The sequence below is a fragment of the Quercus lobata genome, chromosome 6, assembly GCF_001633185.2.
Source record: "Quercus lobata isolate SW786 chromosome 6, ValleyOak3.0 Primary Assembly, whole genome shotgun sequence".
Lineage (NCBI taxonomy): Eukaryota > Viridiplantae > Streptophyta > Magnoliopsida > Fagales > Fagaceae > Quercus > Quercus lobata.
Genome location: NC_044909.1, coordinates 52,845,442 through 52,864,651, shown reverse-complemented (window position 1 = coordinate 52,864,651; position 19,210 = coordinate 52,845,442). Strand labels below are relative to the sequence as shown.

Sequence of the window (19,210 nt, the reverse complement as noted above, 5' to 3'; positions counted from 1 at the left end):
ATTCATAAAATTGGAAAGCACCACCGATTGCTTAAATCATGCAAATTTTTTTTTTTAAAAAAGGTTATAGTTTAGTAAAAAATTACCTTTTATTCTAAAAAGAAAAGAAAATCATGGACGTACCATGGTATCCTTATATTAAAATTTAGATAGATTTTTTTTTTTTGCAGAATAAGAGATTAAAAAAAAAAAAAAAAAAACCACCACGCCCCATTACAATATATCCGTCAGTCCATGGACTATGGTGGTGGCTTTTTTCCCGCCTCCGCAGTCACAAGTAAAAAAACAACGACAACAACTATATTAGTAAAATTAACAACAACTAGGAATCTAAAACAACAACAACTACTACAACCACTCCAGGCACTACTCTTTCTCCTTGTCCTCTCTCTAGTCACTACTACAACCTTCCTTGTTTACTATGTCGTTCCACTTCATTTTTATTCCTGCTTTTTGTTTATGTATCTGTGAAGCACTAAAGCCCATGACTTTTTTTGCGAGTAACTTATTTTTCCCCTCCCAACTTAACTATCAAATAGAGGGTATGGTGCAAGTTGTTATAAAAGTATTAGTTTAGAGAGGTGATCCTGCATATTTGTAGTTCAGAGGAATAAGCCTAAACAAAAATATAGTTTATGGAATAAAGTGTAATTTCCCTCGATTTCGATTTTTTCATGTTATACACATTTTTTGAGATATATAGTTATAATATGCTGTTAATTCCACGGTTTGAACCTTTTAACCTTAGACCCAAGCACAATGTTAAACATTAACTCATGACTAAAATGGAAATTTACTTTAATTTAAATATTGACCATATTATTGTTGAAATAATCATTTAAAATTAAATTTATACCAATTAGGTCTAGCTTGACTGGAATTAAGATCCTTTAGAGTTTTTTAGAGTTTTTCGGTGACTCCACTGTAAGAAAAACACCATCCAAGCATTGAACAAACATGGTCTCATTGACTACCATTTTACTGCAAAAATAGGGTCAACCATTTTACTGCATAAATAGCTGCAACCGTAAGTGGAAGGGTTAATACTTAAGAATAGAAACTAACACATGCCTATATTATATAAATTGGACCAACTATAAAACAACACAACATATAGTGGATTCCTAGCAGTAAGTAGTGACTGAGACGGAAAAAGTCTCGTCAAACAAAGAGAAGTCCTCCTCCATCATCTCCACAAGAATTTCAAGTCCACTTTTCCAATTGTCTCCAACATATCTCCCTTTTATCTTGCTAGCTTCGACCCTTTGACTGTCTATTAGCACTATTAGCAAGCCTGTTAAACTCAAACTAAATCATAGGTTGATATGGGTCTTTGCTTGGGATCTCTAGCTCATGATACAGAAGATACCACAACCTCAACAGCTACTCCAGGTACAATTCCAAAGTAGCAACTGCAGAAGTCAATTTTCAGCGGGAGCAAGTAAAATAAGCATGGATGATTCATATCCTGATGGGAAAATCTTAGAGGCACCCAACTTGAAAGGATTCAGTTTCACAGATTTGAAGACTGCCACTAAGAATTTCAAGCCGGATTCTGTGTTGGGTGAGGGAGGCTTTGGCAAAGTTTTCAAGGGTTGGGTGGATGAGAAGACCCTTGCACCCTCTAATTCTTGCACTGGAATGGCAGTTGCTATCAAGAAATGGAATCCAGAAAGTATGCAAGGTTTTCAAGAGTGGAAGGTATTAATGTCAACTGCAAATTTCATCTGCAAATTCTTTATTAAGCATTTAATTAATTAATTAATTTTTTTCTTTATATAATTCAATTGTTACAACAATTACAAAGTTTTTTTTTTTTTTTTTTTTTAAATTGTGTGAATGCTGAAATTTTCATTCAGACAATAATCTTAGGCTAAAACATGTTCAATTATACAAGAGTTTCCTCTATCCAAATAACAAAATCTGAAATGTTTGTAGTATATTGAGCTAAACCATAATATGCCTTATTACTTCCTTGTGGAACACGCAAATTGCAGGCTTCTGAATTGATTGAGATGCTGTAGAGAACCAGAAAAGATATTCAAGATACTAGTTGGAGGAGATAATAAACCTAATAGTGAATGTATCGCAAGCTGAGAATCACCTTCGAACTGTACTTCATAAAAGCCCATTTGCCAGGCGAATTGAATGGCTTCTTCCGTAGCTTTAGCTTCGACTTCCAGTGGTCCCAAAGGCACAATGAATTTTTTTCTCATTGCTCCACATTACCCATATGATCAAGTACCACTATATTCACCCCTGCTTCATTTAAGACAGCTCCATCCACATTAACTTTATACAAATCCAACAAACATCAGTGTAGCAATTTGGTATTCATCTAGGTAATTCTCGGCCCACTGGACGATCTGGAGAGCTTGCTTTCGAGTACCCCCGAGTCTAGCTTCATTTCTAGAAGTCCATGAGAACCATCAATCATGGTAAACAAAGCAATATTATCCGCCTCTTGATTCTGAATATTTTTCATCAACCACAGAAGGTCCACGAACGAACCAATATGAGTAGAGGAATTACCTATAGACAGACCAGAAGCTATCCATACTTCTTGAAATTTGTGACAACGCCATAACAACGTTCAGTGTTGCAAATAAAAATACACAGTTTTATATTTTTCTCTGTTCTCTTTCTCATTCCACCATTGTTACTCAGCTTTCTTGAAACTTTTACAGTTTGGAACCCAGTTAATCACGACAAATGAGATAGAGAAGTTCTACTAATCATTAAGGACATGCAATCTTCTAATCATAGGCATACCGAGCAATAGTTGAGAAAAATCATTGGAAAAGTCATTAGAGTTCATTAGTTTGTAATACCTGCTTTAGAGTGCACATAGACTGAAGATCAGCTTGATGCCTTTGTGTGAATTATTATCATTGCACTCAAAACCATTTGGGATTTTATTTCTTTCTACTGCACAATTGTCACATTGTATTCCTAATCCATTCAACATGAAAACTAATGCCTTAACTTGCTACATTATCTGATGGGGACCATATTGTGTGTAATTCAGAAAGCCAGACATTTCTCATGCTGTGAAATAGCAACGGACATTTTGAGTTCGGTTTACTACCTTAGTAGTGTATGGTTTAGTCCTCCGAATTTGTGCTTGACCTGTTTTCTTATTTGAAATAGATCAATTTCATGGTGTTGGGTGCGCTGCACAATGTTCCAGCCCACACTTTGTCTTAGCTCATTAAATGAGCTTGTAGAAAAATTGACAAGAAGTCAACAAAGCAAATTGAACTTGCTGGAGGAGCTTGTCCGAAAGAGAAGAAATTGGGTTCATCTTTTCCTCTATAATTATGTACAAAAGTCCATCAACATTTATGAAGGGATGTACAAAAGTCAAGCCACATAAATGATTATGTGATGTTAAACTTGTGCCATACACGTTGGAAGGAAGGAAGAAAGAAAAGAAAGAAGTAAAAGGCATGGTCATTCGGGTATGGCAGAGCTGAAAGGAAAAAGGAAAGAAACAATTAAGGCCATTCGGCCAATGAGAGCTAAAAAGAGAGATTTTGGTTGAAGCAAAGTCAAAGTAAGTGGCTTGCACTTATTGTGACTCGATGTGAAGAGTGTGAAAGGAAGAAAAGAAGGAAAAGATGAAGAAATAAATAGAGAGGTCATTCGGCCAGTGCAGAGTGTGAAGAAAAGAAGTGAAAGTCCCAAAGTGTGAGGATTAGTGCAGTCTTGAAGAGCTGCGTGAGTGAGAGCAAGCAAGAGAGAAGAGAAAAATAGAGAGAGTAAGAGAAAATACACAGTGAGAAAGAGAGTAGTGAGTGAAAAGAAAAAGAGAGTTTTTTTTTACTCAAGTTGTATCTCTAAGTGTTGTAATCTCTATTTTATATAGTGAAATTATTCGGAGTTTGTCCCGTGTGTTGGGTTACACGTGTGAGTGAAGTCTCACATTGAATAAAGATGAGAAGAATGAGTGGTTAATATAACATAATTGAGCACATACCCATTGGGCTTAGGCCTTTTGGGTTAAAGTGTGTCTCTGTATGTTATATTAATTACTTAAAGAAGCTTCCCAAGGTGTTTATCCCCCCGACAAGTGGTATCAGAGCCCATGGTAGTGTGCGGCAAAGGTGGTGAGGTGTTCATGGTCCCTACCCAACCGGGAAAGAAAAAGTCTAAGCGGCCCACACACAAAGATCTTGGAGAAGAAAAAAAAGAGCCCAACAAATGAATATTGCTAATGGTGCTAAATAATGGTGTGATGCAAGGTTCCCATGGACATGGACATGCGGGGTTGACACGTGGTTCCCATAGATGGCGTACGAGAGACTCATGGATGATGCATTGATGAAGTGAAAAGCCCATTAGGCAAGGGGGAGTGAGTAGGACTTGTTCATGACCCATAGAGAGGCCTTGAAACCCACAGAGAAGCAGAGACTCACACGTGAGGAGGAAATTGTTGGGTTACACGTGTGAGTGAAGTCCCACATTGAATAAAGATGAGAAGAATGAGTGGTTAATATAACATAATTAAACACATACCCATTGGGCTTAGGCCTTTTGGGTTAAAGTGTGTCTCTGTATGTTATATTAATTACTTAAGGAAGCTCCCCAAGGTGTTTATCCCCCCGACACCGCTAAAATTTATTCACAGTAATATAGAATTTTTCCCAACACATGGTTCATATTAAAAAATACAATTGTATATACTCTTTGCTATTAGATCTAGGAAATAAAATTTAACTATAAGATGGAGAGGATCATGTTTCTAGAATATAATCATTCATGGTTCTTATTAAATATTACAATTATATATACTTTACACTGTGAGATCTAGGAAATAAAAATTTAACTATGATATAGAGAGAATCATGTTCCTAGAATATAATCATTTCTACTGATTATAATATTATTTTTCCCTTCTAATTTGATTGTGCAGTCAGAAGTATATTTTCTAGGAAGACTATCTCATCCCAACCTGATCAGGCTATTGGGATACTGTCAGGAGGATAAAGAGCTGCTTCTTGTGTATGAGTTCATGTCGAAGGGAAGCTTGGATAATCATCTTTTTAGAAGTAAGAATTTGGGAAGAAAATAAAATTGCATGTCCATGAATTAATTGTGTTAACTTAAGGAGTTTATTTATTTATTCAGCAACAAAAATAAAAACTGAAGGAGTTTTTTTGATTGAGCAGGGAACCCTAACAATGAACTGCTTTCTTGGAACATAAGACTCAAAATAATTGTTGGAGCTGCTCGAGGCCTGGCTTTCCTGCACAGTTCAGAAAAGAAAGTCATATACAGAGATTTTAAGACCAGAAATATACTGCTTGATGGGGTTTGTCTTTCTTTGACCCTTGCTTCTCATACCTTTAGTTTTAATTTGTTGCTGAGATTGCAAGAACTATAGAGTGCGTTTGGATGTAGTTTTTGGCTGAAAACTTATTTATTTGATGAGACTTTTTATTTTTTTATTTTTTTTTATAAGATTTATTTGATGAGAGTTGTTTATATATCAATGAAGTTTTAAAAAGCTCTACATAAATAAAGAAGCTAATTAAAAAGCTAAAAGAAAATATTGATGCCTAATAGATAAACCAGACAGGAAGGTAGCTTATTCCAAATTCTTTTTTGTTTCCTCTATGTTTTATAAGTATTTTCTTTTAATTATTTTGGTTAGCATTCACATTTCACGTGCAAAAATTCATATTTAATTTAGTATAAGATTTTTTTTTTTTTTTTTTCCATTTTACATACTCACTTTTCAAAATACCTTACATTAGATCATCTATTTTATACTACATTTAATTAAAATATTAATTTTCTTGATTTTTTTAATTATTTCTCTTTCTTTATACACAACAATCATCATCTAATTTTTTTCTTCATCCTCGAGATACATAAAGAAAGAATAAAAAATAAATGCAAAATAAATAGTATCATTGTAAAGTTACATAGTTTGTGTAGCAATTATGTATATTTACAAAAGTTTGCTTGAACTGATATGGGTGAATTTTGAACATAGTTGACTAAGATGTGCTACTTTTTATATTAAACAAGCACTAATGCGAGTGATTTAAGTACAGTATTTTGCTTTGATTGATGAGACACAAAGCCGTTATGAAAACTTGTTGCTTTAGTAGTAGGATGGGGACCAAAATAGCCAAATACCACTATTTGGAAAAATATGTAGAGATTTACCACTGTTTTGGAAATATATATGGATGTATCACGCTTTTAAAACTTGAGTTTTTTTAAAAAATAGCCTTCAAGTTTGCCATGATATTTTTTATGGAACTTGAATTTCTCGAACTTGAGTTACATAAAAAATTGGTGGCTACTTTTCATGGAACTCGAGTTTGTGAAACTCAAGTTACACAGCAAACTCAAGTTTCATAAACCCAAAATTTAAAAAAGTAGTAGATCTCTAATTATTTTGCAAACAATAATAGATCCTTACATATTTTGCCAAATAGTGGTACTAGACCATTTTGGCCGTAGTTTGGAGTTGGAGTACAGTAGAGCACTTGTATTCCGGACCTGAAAACTGGTTGAAGAATCTCACTTTGCTATCACCCTCACCCCCAAATAGATCAAATATCTTTTATAGCAAAACTTGGGCTGCTTTACATGATATGGGAATATAAACTCATCACCAATATTGCATAGATATTTCAAAAAAATTTCAAGCATGACAATGATATATTCCCCTTTTTTGTTTTTTCTCTTAACAGAATTACAATGCAAAAATCTCAAATTTTGGCTTGGCAATAATAGGGCCTTCTGGTGCTGACTCACATGTGACAACGGGGGTTGTGGGCACATATGGTTATGCTGCTCCCGAATATATTGCAACAGGTAATGGCATTTTTAACAAATTTTATATATGGATTATGAAGTCCTGCAATTTACTTACATTGATGAAATCTTTATAGTTTCATGGTTGAGATTGATTCACTATTCAGTTATTTCTAAAGATATCCTACCTATTAAGTCTTCATTTGTGTCAGCGATTCTGTGTCAAATTTCTTCTAATTGATTTCAAATACGCTGTATTTTTACTTTTTGTGGGTTCATTTGAAATTGGGTTAAGGATCCAAGAGCTAAAAGTGATGTTGTTAAGAAGCTGTTTTTGCTCGAGCAAATTCGAAATTGGATTTTTGATAGGAACAGAGATAGAAATTAATAAAAGGCTTCCTTTGGGTGGAAGACCAACCATAGTACAATAGCAAAATCTTCAACACCTAGCCTAATGCCAGAAACGTTTATTTAAAGAGCAACAATCTCCTAAGATAACTAGATATAATTACTAGATAATTATTCAAATAGAGATAAGATACCTAGATAACTAGGACTACTCAAATAAAGATAAGATAACAAGTAGAAAAGATAAGAAGAAACAATAGGGACTCTCAAAGGTTGGGCAATAATAGGACTCTCATGAGACATTTACGTAGTACCCCATCATTCGCCCCCCCCCCCCCCCCCCCCCCTCTCTCCCTCTTGAAGTTGAACCTTGTCCACAAGGTTTGTCATCCCAAGCTGCATCTCCACCACCTCTTAAGAATTCTTGATGTGGACAAACTTCAATGACAAAAGCTTGTGAAGTTGCAGAGCGATGTCCTGGTGTGAACTTCTCAGTGCAATTAAAGCATAACCCTTTCTCCCTCCGCCTTTGCATTTCCTCCCAGTAAATTTTTTTGGTACTTCTAGTTCCATTTGTTTGACTCATTGGTCTAAGTGTGTTGGTTGGATTGACACTCTGTTCTAACTAGGCTCCTTATTTGTTTGTGGCTAATCGGCCTTGTTTTGTCATCGCTATCTATCCACACTCTCATCCCTAATTCTAGCTAACTCAATAGCCTCTAAGAATGTTTTTGGTTTGAAAATCTAAATTTCTGAAGCAATGTCATCCTTAAGTCCACCCATGAATGCTCACACCAATGCCTTTTGAGGCCAACCATCGACCCGATTAGCAAGTCTCTCAAACTCCCATTGGTACTCCCTAACCCTAAGTGTCCCGCTTTGACATATTCCAGACAAAGCCTCATCAAAATCCTTCACCTCAGTTGGCCCAAATCAGATTGGCAACTCCTTTTAAAAATTTTCCCAAGTGACTTCAATCCTCTCCTTGCAATACACCTTCTTCATCCATTGCCACCATTGGTTCGCTTCCCCTTCCAAATGAAAGGCTGCCAATGTGACTTTACAATCTTTGGATGTCCCTTGGTAGTCAAAATATTGCAGTATACGGTTAAGACAAACTATTGGATCATCACCCGAATACTTTGGAAAATCCAGTTTGGTGGGTCGTGGTTGATTGTGTGTTGTAGTTCTAAATCCAGGTGACTGATTTAATTTCTCTCCAGTGTGTGATGAGGTCCCCTACTCATCTGATTTTAGGGTTGAGAGAAAATCTAAATTATCACGGGATTTGGATAGCATCTCTTTAATTTCATGCACAGATGAACCAAGAGATTGGGACTTTATGGTCATCTTTTACATGCTTTCTTTCAGCTCTTGCATTTCACTCTCTAATTTCTCAATTCAGTCCTTGTTGGTGCTTGTTGGTGGCATGCTCAGATACCAAGTTGATAGGAACATAGATGGAAATTGATTTAAAAAAAAAAAAAACTTCCTTTGGGTGGAAGACAAACCACTGTACAATAGCAAATTCTTCAACACCTAGCCTAATGCCATAAACGTTTATTTAAAGAGAAACAATCTTCTAAGATAACTAGATATAATTACTAGATAATTATTCAAATATTCAAATAGAGATAAGATACCTAGATAACTAGGACTACTCAAATAGAGATAAGATAACCAGTAGAAAAGATAAGAAGAAACAATAAGGACTCTTAAAGGTTGGGCAACAACAGAACTCTCATGAGACATTTATGTAGTACCCCATCAATTTTGCTCTGTAAATCACGTGGTAGCTTTTTGAATTTCAGTTGAGAAGTAACTCGTGGGACCTTGGCAGGATTCTTGCTCAAGCAAAATGGTCGAGCCTAAGAAAATTCAATTAAGATCCTCTTTGTTGTAGTAACATATACCTAGCCTTTATGTACATCATTTCTCATGAATTTCAACCCAAATTTTCCTATGAGAGTTGAGAGAAACATATATACCTTTTTGTGAGAGCCAAAAACCTACACATTCTCACTACTGTCTCCCTCTCAGCATAGCCAAATTAATCGAGAGGAGATCATTTCCATCACAATCATCAATACCATTGACTGTTGAGAGTTGATTGGCCTTCTAGGAATCATAGGAATCATTGGAGTATACCCGTATTTAGCCATGGAGGCTTGAAGATGCAATTAGTGATTGATTGCAAATTTGGTAGCTAGATTGAAGAAAGGAATCGGCAGAGTCGATTGCTAGCAATTTGGACGGCTTCGGTACATAGATAGCACTAGAGTTGGAGAGTTTTATGTATATCGTGTAGTGCAAATATTCATTTTAGTGGATCGTTTTGTCGATGGTGTCGTAGATAGATTTTTCTGCCCAGTTCTCAGGTCTTGCTCTTCGATAACACAGCCAGTGTTATCTTGTGATTTGTTTTTTGTAGACTACTCTATTTAAGATTTTTTTTTTTCCATTTAGCGTTAATTTTCTAAGAATATCATTAGTTGTCAGGTTGCAAAACAAACTGGAAAACTAGCATTTCGAGTTTTAAAAATTCGATATCAATTAGAACTCGAGTTTTTAAAACTCGAGACCCAAGCAGAGACCCAATCGATGGCATCTGATGTGGAAAAAAAATTCCACGTAGAACTTGAGTTCCACCATTTTTTTTTTCAGATCAGCCTTCGTTTTCTTCTTTCAGTGTATCTCAAACCCTCAAACACAAACTGAGGCAACCCATGTCTCCAAGAGCACAAGCAATGACATCCACCAACTCTTCCATTAGAACATCGTCGAGACTCAAGCGGAGACCCAAGAACATCGTCGACGCAATCACCGACGTCTGAAAGCATGTGAGCATCAGCCACAATCCGAGCCGCTCCTCAGTCCAGTCGCCGACGTTGCTACCGCAAGCGACGCAGAGTGACTTCGTCGCTAGATCGTTCCTCTGTTCTTCATCATTAGATCGTTCTTCCTATTCTTCTTCAAGTCTATTGTTTGATGATGTTTTTTCTCTGGGTTCCTTGTCTGGAATTTGCTTCTCATCATCTGTTAAAAATGATTTTGCCTAAAATGTTCTCTCTTTTTTTTTCTTCTTTAGGTTCTTTCTTCTTCTTTTGTCTGGGTTCTTTCTTTCTTCGGTCGGGTTCTTTCTTCTTTTTCTGGGTATATACTGTTTGAGATTGAGTGTAAAAAACTCGAGATTTATTTTTTTAATCTCGACTATTAGAAACTCGAGATCTATGTGGCATAACTGTGTCCAACTGAGCAAGTAGAAAGCGAGTCTTTGAGGCTCAAGATTGATATAGAACTCGAGTTTTAGAAACTCGAGATGCTAGTTTTCATTAATCTTTCAAACCTGTATTAACTTACTATATTCTAACCCTTCACAATGTTAGTCTGTAAATATCCCCCTCTATTTAAATATGTGCTTTGTATACTTATGAATGTTTATCTTCATGTCCATGCATACTTTTTTTTTAGGGGAATGTCCATGCATTCATGAACTAGGTAATTACTTAAATTCAGTTCAGTGGTAATTGTTTTTTTTTTTTTTTTTCTTTTTTTTTTGAGCATCCAGTGGTAATTGTTAGTTTAGCTTAAAAGTGATTTAAGTCATAATTTTAAATTTTGGGTTTAAATATTGACCAAGGTTGGATTAGGTAAATTTCTCGCTGGCCTTTTTCTTTTTTTTCTTTTTTTACTAAATGAATATGCTTTTATTGAAACAAAAAGAAATTTGGGCCTTTAAACTTAAGTAGAAATAACACTGCTTGGGAGCTCCAAGAAGTGAAAGTTCCGAACTTGCTACAACAAAAAAACTCACTTAGCTAAGTTGTGGGCAACAAATTGGCTTCTCTTTCAACCATAGATATCCAGCCATTTAAGGGTGGGAGGAATGATTCTACCAAGTGGATTGATAAAGGATATAAGAGAGCTAAAAAATTCAGATGAATGGTTTATAATATGGTCATTTAAAATGATAATTAAGCTATAATTTGAACAAATGCAGCCTGCTAATACTTGTTATCAAGGAAATCAGCTAATATGCTTGCCATTGTATCATTATTCAACACTCAACAGGTCATCTGTACGTAAAGAGTGATGTCTATGGTTTTGGTGTGGTTCTGCTTGAAATGCTAACTGGCAAGCGAGCAGTTGATGCAAATAGGCCTAGTGGGCAGCAAAATCTGGTTGAGTGGCTTAAGCCATCTCTCTCTAATAAAAGTAAGTTGAAGAGCATTATGGATATACGGATGGAAGGCCAATATTCAACTGAGGCAGCATTACTAGCAGTACAACTCACTCTAAAATGCCTAGAATCAGAACCTAAAAACCGGCCTGCCATGAAAGAAGTGGTGGAGACATTGGAAAGGATTGAAGCAAATAGGTAATAAACAAAAGATTCCAAAATTAACTCTGCTTATTCGACACCTCACCATCGTAGCCAACAACCTATTCATCATCGATTCACCGGAGCAAGGTGAAGAAAAATGCTTCCACAAAATATATATATATTTATATATATAAATAAATAAAATTGTGTGCCCTCTTGGTAAATATGATTTTTTATTTTATTTTTTTGGCAAAGTAATCTCTTTGGATTCACAACAAATTTTGTTGTTGTAAGCTGTAACTGGGCATTTTATGTTGAACATGATGATTAAAGTGTAATACTAGAAATTGTAGTTTTTTTTAGTCCTGAATAGAGTGTAAATTGCCTCAAGTACTTAAATGGTATTCTATTATTTAGAGTACGTAATTTTAGAGAAATAAAAATTTTTTACAAATTTTTATACAGTTTTATAAGGTAACATTTGTGATTGGAACTTCTTTTTCATAAATAGAGACTTACGACTTATATTACTTTTATTATGTATTAAACATAATAAGTTTTTTTTTTTAATGATGATAATTCGTTATCATCAAATTAAGATATCAATCGATTTTTGGTATAGGCAAAAATTAAACTCCAGATCTTTTATTCAACCATCAGAGATTTTACCAGTTGAGCTAACTAAAATCCACCATCACAATAAATTAGTATGAAAAAAGTTTGTAAAAAAATGGCTATAGCTCAAGGAGGAAGTTATTTATGAGTTATTAAAAATAAAAACAGGATAGATGGCCAGTTGAACCGTGAACTAGGTAGAGCCCTCTGCCCTAATGCTGAGATTGGGCCACTACTACTTCTTCTATCTAACAGGCTTTTGAGAATTGAGCCTCTTCTTCAATTAGCTTATTAATGCACAAAACCTAACCAGATCCGATTATGTACAAGTAGAGCCGACAGTGATAGACCATGGTTTTTTTCCCTCCTCCGCAGACAAGTAAAACAACGACAGTTGTAGAAGTACAATTAACACTCTAGGAATCTAAAACAACAGGTACAACCAATCTACAACTAGAAACTAGAAAGGGCGGGCAACAACGTCAACAAAAAAAAAACGGCCACACATGTGAACCCCACTACTCCTTTCATCTTTTATATATATGTGGCTCTCTTTCCCTCACTTTTGTTTCTCTCTCTAATGTTGTCACTTCTCTCAGTAACCTATTGCTCCCTTCCTTCTTGTTTCCACTCTCCCATGTTGTCCCACTTCACTTATATATTATATTCCTACTTTTTATATATATATATATATATATATATATATATCTGTGAAGCATGCCCATGACTTTTTTGTGTTTGATCAAATTTTTTTTGCAGGTTTGAAGTCTCTCCTCGGTCATCCAGATAGATACTCACGGTCATTTGATTTGAAATTTTTTGTAAGTCCTTATTATATTTCCTTGGATAGTAACAATTTTTACTTATGCACTATTACACTTTCCTTTGTATTATTTTTTTTTTTTAACTCTTAAATCCATGGAACAGAATAAGAAAACAAGAAGACATTAAATTTTAGTTTTATTTTTATTTTTTAATGTTTTTGTTATTTGGGTTTTCATGTTTTATGGAAATTAAAGCATAGAGATATTTCTTTTCCATTCTTTTTTCTTTCTTTCCTGCATTTTTTTTGGCAATTAAGTGGAGCCTAAAAGGAAAATTTCATATTATATAGAGAAATTTCTCTAGGGTGGTATTGAATCATCAACAGCTTGAAGTTATATACTGTTTGATGCTTCAAAATGGGCTCCTCAGTATTTGGGCGACTTGGGATGTCCTCACTACTGTTTGAAGATTGCTGCATGTACTTCATTTTACTCTCTATCTAGTTTTAGTCTATCTTTGAGTCTGTTGTTCATGTGTCATTCTTACAAAATCAGCCGGTGCAAACTTGAAGAGTCCAAGGGAAAATCGTCCCTAATTTGTTGACTAGATAACCTAGTCACTCTGTACCATCCAGATGGTATGAAACTGCAGTTAAAAGACTGATAATAAGTATGATCAGATTGAGTTTATTATGCTCCAAATGGGAGGCAGATTTTTAATATGCCAAATACCAGTGTTTGTGAGTTATTTGTTGGGGAATTGGACAGGGGGGTATTTTGCTAATATGGTCATAATCCAACTTTTGAAGTTCTAGACACGCCTGAATGGATGTTTCTGACTTAGCTATTTTCCAGTACATTCATCCTTGTGTCTTTTCCAATTTCTTTGCTTTATTCTCTACTTTCTGGTGGGCAAGGATTTTCTAAAACTACGGACTGAAGTTGTATTCCCAACTTCTTGAAGTTGTAGACACGCCTGAATGGATGTCTCTGACTAAGCTATTTCATTGAGATATTGCTATTTTCTATTATATGCATCTCTGTGTCTTTTCCGATTTCTTTGCTTTATTCTCTACTTTCTGGTGGGCATGATTTTCTAACAATACAAACTGAAGTTGTGTTCCTCTTGAACAGGCTTATTTTGGCACTGGGAAGGTTGTCTGCTAGTTCATATAATGGAGAGAGACAGAGGTGACAGTGCAAACCAATTTTTTGGAGGTCTTGGTAGTTTTTTGAGAAAATGCATTTTTAGAATTTTGTCAATGGGTCCCATTCCCAATCACATTGCCTTCATCATGGATGGAAATCGAAGGTATGCAAAGAAGCAGGGCATGGAAGAAGGGGCTGGCCACAAGTCTGGGTTTTTGGCTCTGATGAAGATACTTCGTTACTGCTATGAACTGGGAGTGAAATACTTGACAGTATATGCCTTCAGCATTGAGAATTTCAAAAGGAAACCTGAAGAGGTCCAATGCTTGATGGATCTAATGCTGGAAAAGATCGGTGAGTTGCTCAAGGAAGAAAGTGTTGTGAATCAATATGGTATCAGACTATATTTTATAGGTAACCTGAAGCTTTTGAGCGAGCCTGTCAGGGTCGCAGCAGAAAAGGCAATGGCAGCTACTGCCAAAAACACCAAGACTGTGCTTTTAATCTGTGTGGCCTATACTTCTTATGATGAAATTGTGCATGCTGTTCAAGAATCCTGCGAGGAAAAAAGGAATGAAATTGAAACACTGTATGCAAGTAAAGTTAGCAATGGTGTGACTGAAGTAGTTGAAGAGGGTGAGATAAATGGAACCACTGAACATGATGTTCAAGGATCTTGTGAAAAAAGCTTGAGCGAATCCCAAGCATTGGACACAACTAGAGCTTGCAATGGTGTGATTGGAGTTGAAAAGAAAAAAGGAGTAACTTTGCATGCTGTTCAAGGATCCTGTGAAGATAAATGGGATGAAGCCACGAGTAGAACTTCCAATGGTGTGACTGAAGGAGTTGCGGATGGCAAAAAGAAGCAGTGGATGCATCCTACTATAAAGCTGGTGGACATTGAGAAGAACATGTACATGGGAGTGGCACCTGACCCAGAAATCCTTATCCGAACTTCTGGAGAGAACCGCCTCAGCAATTTCCTCCTTTGGCAGACTACTAATTGTCCATTGTACTCTCCATCTGCACTGTGGCCGGAGATAGGTTTATGGCATTTGATATGGGCAGTATTGAACTTCCAACAAAGTCACTACTATTTTGAGAAGAAAAGGAAGCAGTTATAAATTCTTTAGGCCACACAAACCTTACCAGTATAGGTTGTGCCATAATCACACAGGGACCATTCTTGAATAGCTATCTGAGCTTTGGAAGCTTGAGCAGTGGGTTGCATTGATGCTGATTGTAAGAATTTGTTTAAATGGCCAGGCCTGTAGAATTGTGTTTGCTTATGGAACTTAAATAAAGCATCCTTACTTTTTTTGATCTCTCAGAGATTTCATAAAATGGGCCTGAAGAACTGTATTTGCTTATAAAACTTAAATAAAGCATATGCACGATTTGTTTCTTTTTTAAGTGAAAAATGAAGTAGATAAAACTTATAAGTGTTAATCTCAAACCTTCTTAAAATAATGTGAATATTTTTTAACAAAGTATAGTTGATACAATATGTAGGGATATGATTATTCACGACCCAAGAATGACATTAGGCTCGTACGTAAAGAGGGCCCAAACAATATAATTTGTAGAGCGTGGGATTGAAAGGTTAGACCTTGATCACTGGACAGCGGTCTAGTCGTGGTTTTTATGGAAGCTCATATGAGGGTGGACTTGGCTTGACTGGCAAAACTTTTCTCCAGTCTAACCTATGGGGTTTTTGTCCTTGGACCTTGTCCGAGGAGCTTAGTGTTCTTCTTATTACCCCTATTTTAGGACCCTTTCCTCTGGGCCGTCCCCTTCCCCCTTGGTTCTTCTTCCCTTTTATACTAGTAGTTACTTCCCTTTCAATGTCCACGTGTAAGTTTTACTTTCTGGGATGGAGACTTATCCTATCAGCTCATACCTAAAGTGGTTAGGAGTAGGTGTAAAAGTTGAATAGCATGGTGAAGAGCATGGGCCTGTCAGACGCAGAGTTCTTTATTATAATATTGGCAGCTTTTTCGCTTGTCCTGTCCCAGCATTAAACTCGTCCTTTTTCTTTAGGTGTCTTGTGAGATGCTGAGCGTGAGATCGTCCTCGGCCACATTCTTGGGCCTTTTTGGGGCTTTCATTATGCGTCCTCGGCAATAGATCTCCTCGGCCTGGATCTTGAGCCCTTAATGTAAAGTGGGCCGGGACCTCAAATTCCCCGGCCCCCACACAATATATTAGATTTTCCAAATTAAGTTATTTATATTTGTTATTTGAAAGTATTTTAAATTTAGTAATAATTTTTTTCAAAGAAATATAATGCATTTACATTCAATTATTATATAAGGTGAGATATTTTGTAAATAATGTAATGTGCAGTTGGAATTTATTTCTAGTGTCCCTTACAAATGTTTTTTCCTTTATACCTCTTGAATGATCTAAAGAGGAAGCATATATATAAGTAAATAGTTCAACTTTTATACGTCTTGAATGTCCTAAAAATAAAATAAATATAATTAAATCCATCACCTATATTACCAAAAAATATATATATGAGACTTTAATAATATAAGAAAAATATAATTTTATCAAAATCTATCAACATTATGTTTAGGAAGTGACATAATTGCCAATGAAGCAACTTATCTTTCTACACAAACTTCTCCTCCTAAGCATGATTAAAGTGGACTGAATGAACTGAAATGAATCAAATGGATTGAACTGAACATTGAAATAGACCGAATTGGTCTGAAATTGACTGGTTAACTGAAATAGACCAAATGGACCGAATTGGACTAAAATGTATTGAATTGGACCTAACTGGACATAAATGGACCAAACTAAACAGAATGAACAGAAAACCAAAATGCTACGTTGATGTGGCTCAACAAATATGTGACAATAATAAATATTATGCTTCGGCATTTAAATATATATAGAATATAGATGAAATTCGAATTCATGTCCTTTATTCGATGACAAAATACTACCAATTTTAGTTTGTTAATTAGAATCCACTAATTTGTGTAAGAGACTTTACCAATTACGCTAATTAAATCTAAAATTATATATGCTACCTTAGCTATAAACATGGAATTAAAAATATCAATTTCAAGTTTAGAGTTTGACATTAACTGCAAATTTGATTCCAGTGAGCTTTGCTACCACTGCCAGCTTACTAATCTAAATTCTTTTGTTACATTTACAATTGGTTTTATACACAACATTTGTAAGAAAAGTAAAATGGTGATTTAAGAGATACAGCATAAAGTGACAATATACAGTCGTTACTCAAATGTGAAATAAACACATAAAGTGGTTTGACACTTCTGAGGTTTTGAATTCAGCCGCAAACACTTTGAATTCCTTAATGGGAGCAGATGGCACTAAATGGATTTTCTAGAATGGTAGTAGATGAGCCTCTAGAATCAATTTTAGTCCAACCTTTGAAAGCGAATATCTCTTTTTTTTTCTTAGAAGAATATAGCTTCCTGTTACTCTCACGTTGCATTCAAAGGTCTAGGATTGACCGTGACGAAATATTGGACCACGACAAGTGTAGACTCGTCGAGTCGAGACAAACAAAGAAACAATAGAAAGTGATACTGATAGTCGGCTGTGTTGGGTCGTGTAAACTGCTCTATGGACCACAATATTCCACCGAAAAATTATAAAACCACCTAAAAGTGCACAACTTATATCACAATTGTCCACATTATAGATTATGAACGGTAAAAAAATAATAATAATTTCACGTAAAAGTGATAAATAATAGTCTAACACATAAAATAAATTATGACAATTTATATAATACAATGCGACACGGTTGAAGTTATTGCATTTTGCTTAGTAGTCAATGACAACTATATCGTTTGAAAAGAAAGCTCCCACCTAAAGTTTACTTTTCGTATGAAGCCTTTAAGTGACTTTTCATATGAAGCCCTTAAGTGGGATTCATTGGACAATGGGTCCTCGATTTTCCCTGCTCGACTGGCAAATGTATTAATCAATAGTCTGTGGGGTTGAAAAATCAATACATAGGACGGTAGAGATTTTGCTATTGACTGAGTCAAGCCTATTTGATGACACATTTGTTCTCACCAATTGAGAGCGTTACTTGTTCGCGTCAAGCAATTAAAAGGTCTATAAAGAGAGCCCCGCATATGAAACAACTTCTTGTCCTTGTGTTCTGGTCCTCCCTAGTCCCTACACTAGTAAACTCAGATAAAAGATACTACCATGGCTCTCTCTTTGCAAAACAGAGTCCTTACTGTTCTACTATTTGCTCTCCTTTCATTTAAGGCCACCTCCAGCTCCCACCACCACCACCACCACCACCACCAGGGGCTCAAATCCCTCCACTTTTCTCTGTTTCAACATGAAACAATAAACAGAACTGGGTACATCATAGTGAAAGGTGTGGCAGGACCAGGCGTTAGTCAAACCACAACGCCTTTTGGAACCTTATTTGCTTTCCAGGATCCAATGACTGTCACAGCCAACCGAACTTCGAAACTGGTTGGAATTGCAGAGGGAACTTCCATTACTTCTGGCCTGGATGGACTTAGGAGCATCTCCATTGCTAAGATCACTTTACGTTTGAAGAACCACTCAGGTTCAATTTCAATTGTTGGAGGCACACATAACATAAAGCCCTCTGATCATCCAGTTGTGGGAGGCACTGGTGATTTCTTGTTTGTGCAAGGTTATGTTACATCATCTCCGGTCAACCTCAAGGGCTTAACCGTCACCTACAAGATCGAGTTTCACCTGTACTGGCCTCCATATGCTACTCACACTTCATCATAAAGAACTTGCCCGCCTATGTGAAAGATGTTGCCACTAGTCACTTATTGTTTCACTGTTCCAGATTTTCATTAGCTTCTGTTGTGAAAATGTCATTTTCTCCAATAATGTGAACAAAGCTCAATTTTCTTTTAAACGTGATATTTCACCTTTCATGTGATGTTTTGTTTTATCTTTTCATTTTTAATTTATTTTCTTTTCCTCATAAATTACCAAATGATTTCATCAGAGTTAGAAAAATGTACAAAATGAAAAACAATCAATCAGTTTGCCCAGAAAAAGGAAAAACAATCAATCACAATGCTATCCCGCTTCGACCAACCTACCCAACATATTATACACTTCCCCTCGTTTATCTTACGAGAAAGAAAGAAGATAATCTTAATGCTTTTCATTTCCATTATTATTATTATTAAGCTTTTCTTTTCCATTATAAATGGGAATTTGAGGGCATCTTTCATTT

At 35.7% G+C, this 19,210-nt stretch overlaps 2 protein-coding genes and 1 pseudogene across 2 annotated transcripts; all 3 read left to right on the top strand.

The window, feature by feature from the left end:
* Window positions 1-1,155: 1,155 nt before the first annotated feature.
* Window positions 1,156-13,977, top strand: LOC115994912 (annotated as a pseudogene).
* Window positions 12,632-15,306, top strand: LOC115994913 (dehydrodolichyl diphosphate synthase 6-like). Its single transcript, XM_031119251.1, has 3 exons — window positions 12,632-12,659; window positions 12,821-12,882; window positions 13,960-15,306. The coding sequence occupies exon 3, from the start codon at window positions 14,001-14,003 to the stop codon at window positions 15,096-15,098; it is 1,098 nt and encodes a 365-aa protein (XP_030975111.1). The 5' UTR covers window positions 12,632-12,659; window positions 12,821-12,882; window positions 13,960-14,000; the 3' UTR covers window positions 15,099-15,306.
* Window positions 15,307-18,094: 2,788 nt separating this feature from the next.
* Window positions 18,095-18,907, top strand: LOC115994914 (dirigent protein 19-like). The gene has a single exon (XM_031119253.1). It carries the CDS (start codon window positions 18,181-18,183, stop codon window positions 18,748-18,750), a length of 570 nt encoding a protein of 189 aa, XP_030975113.1. The 5' UTR covers window positions 18,095-18,180; the 3' UTR covers window positions 18,751-18,907.
* Window positions 18,908-19,210: the final 303 nt, after the last annotated feature.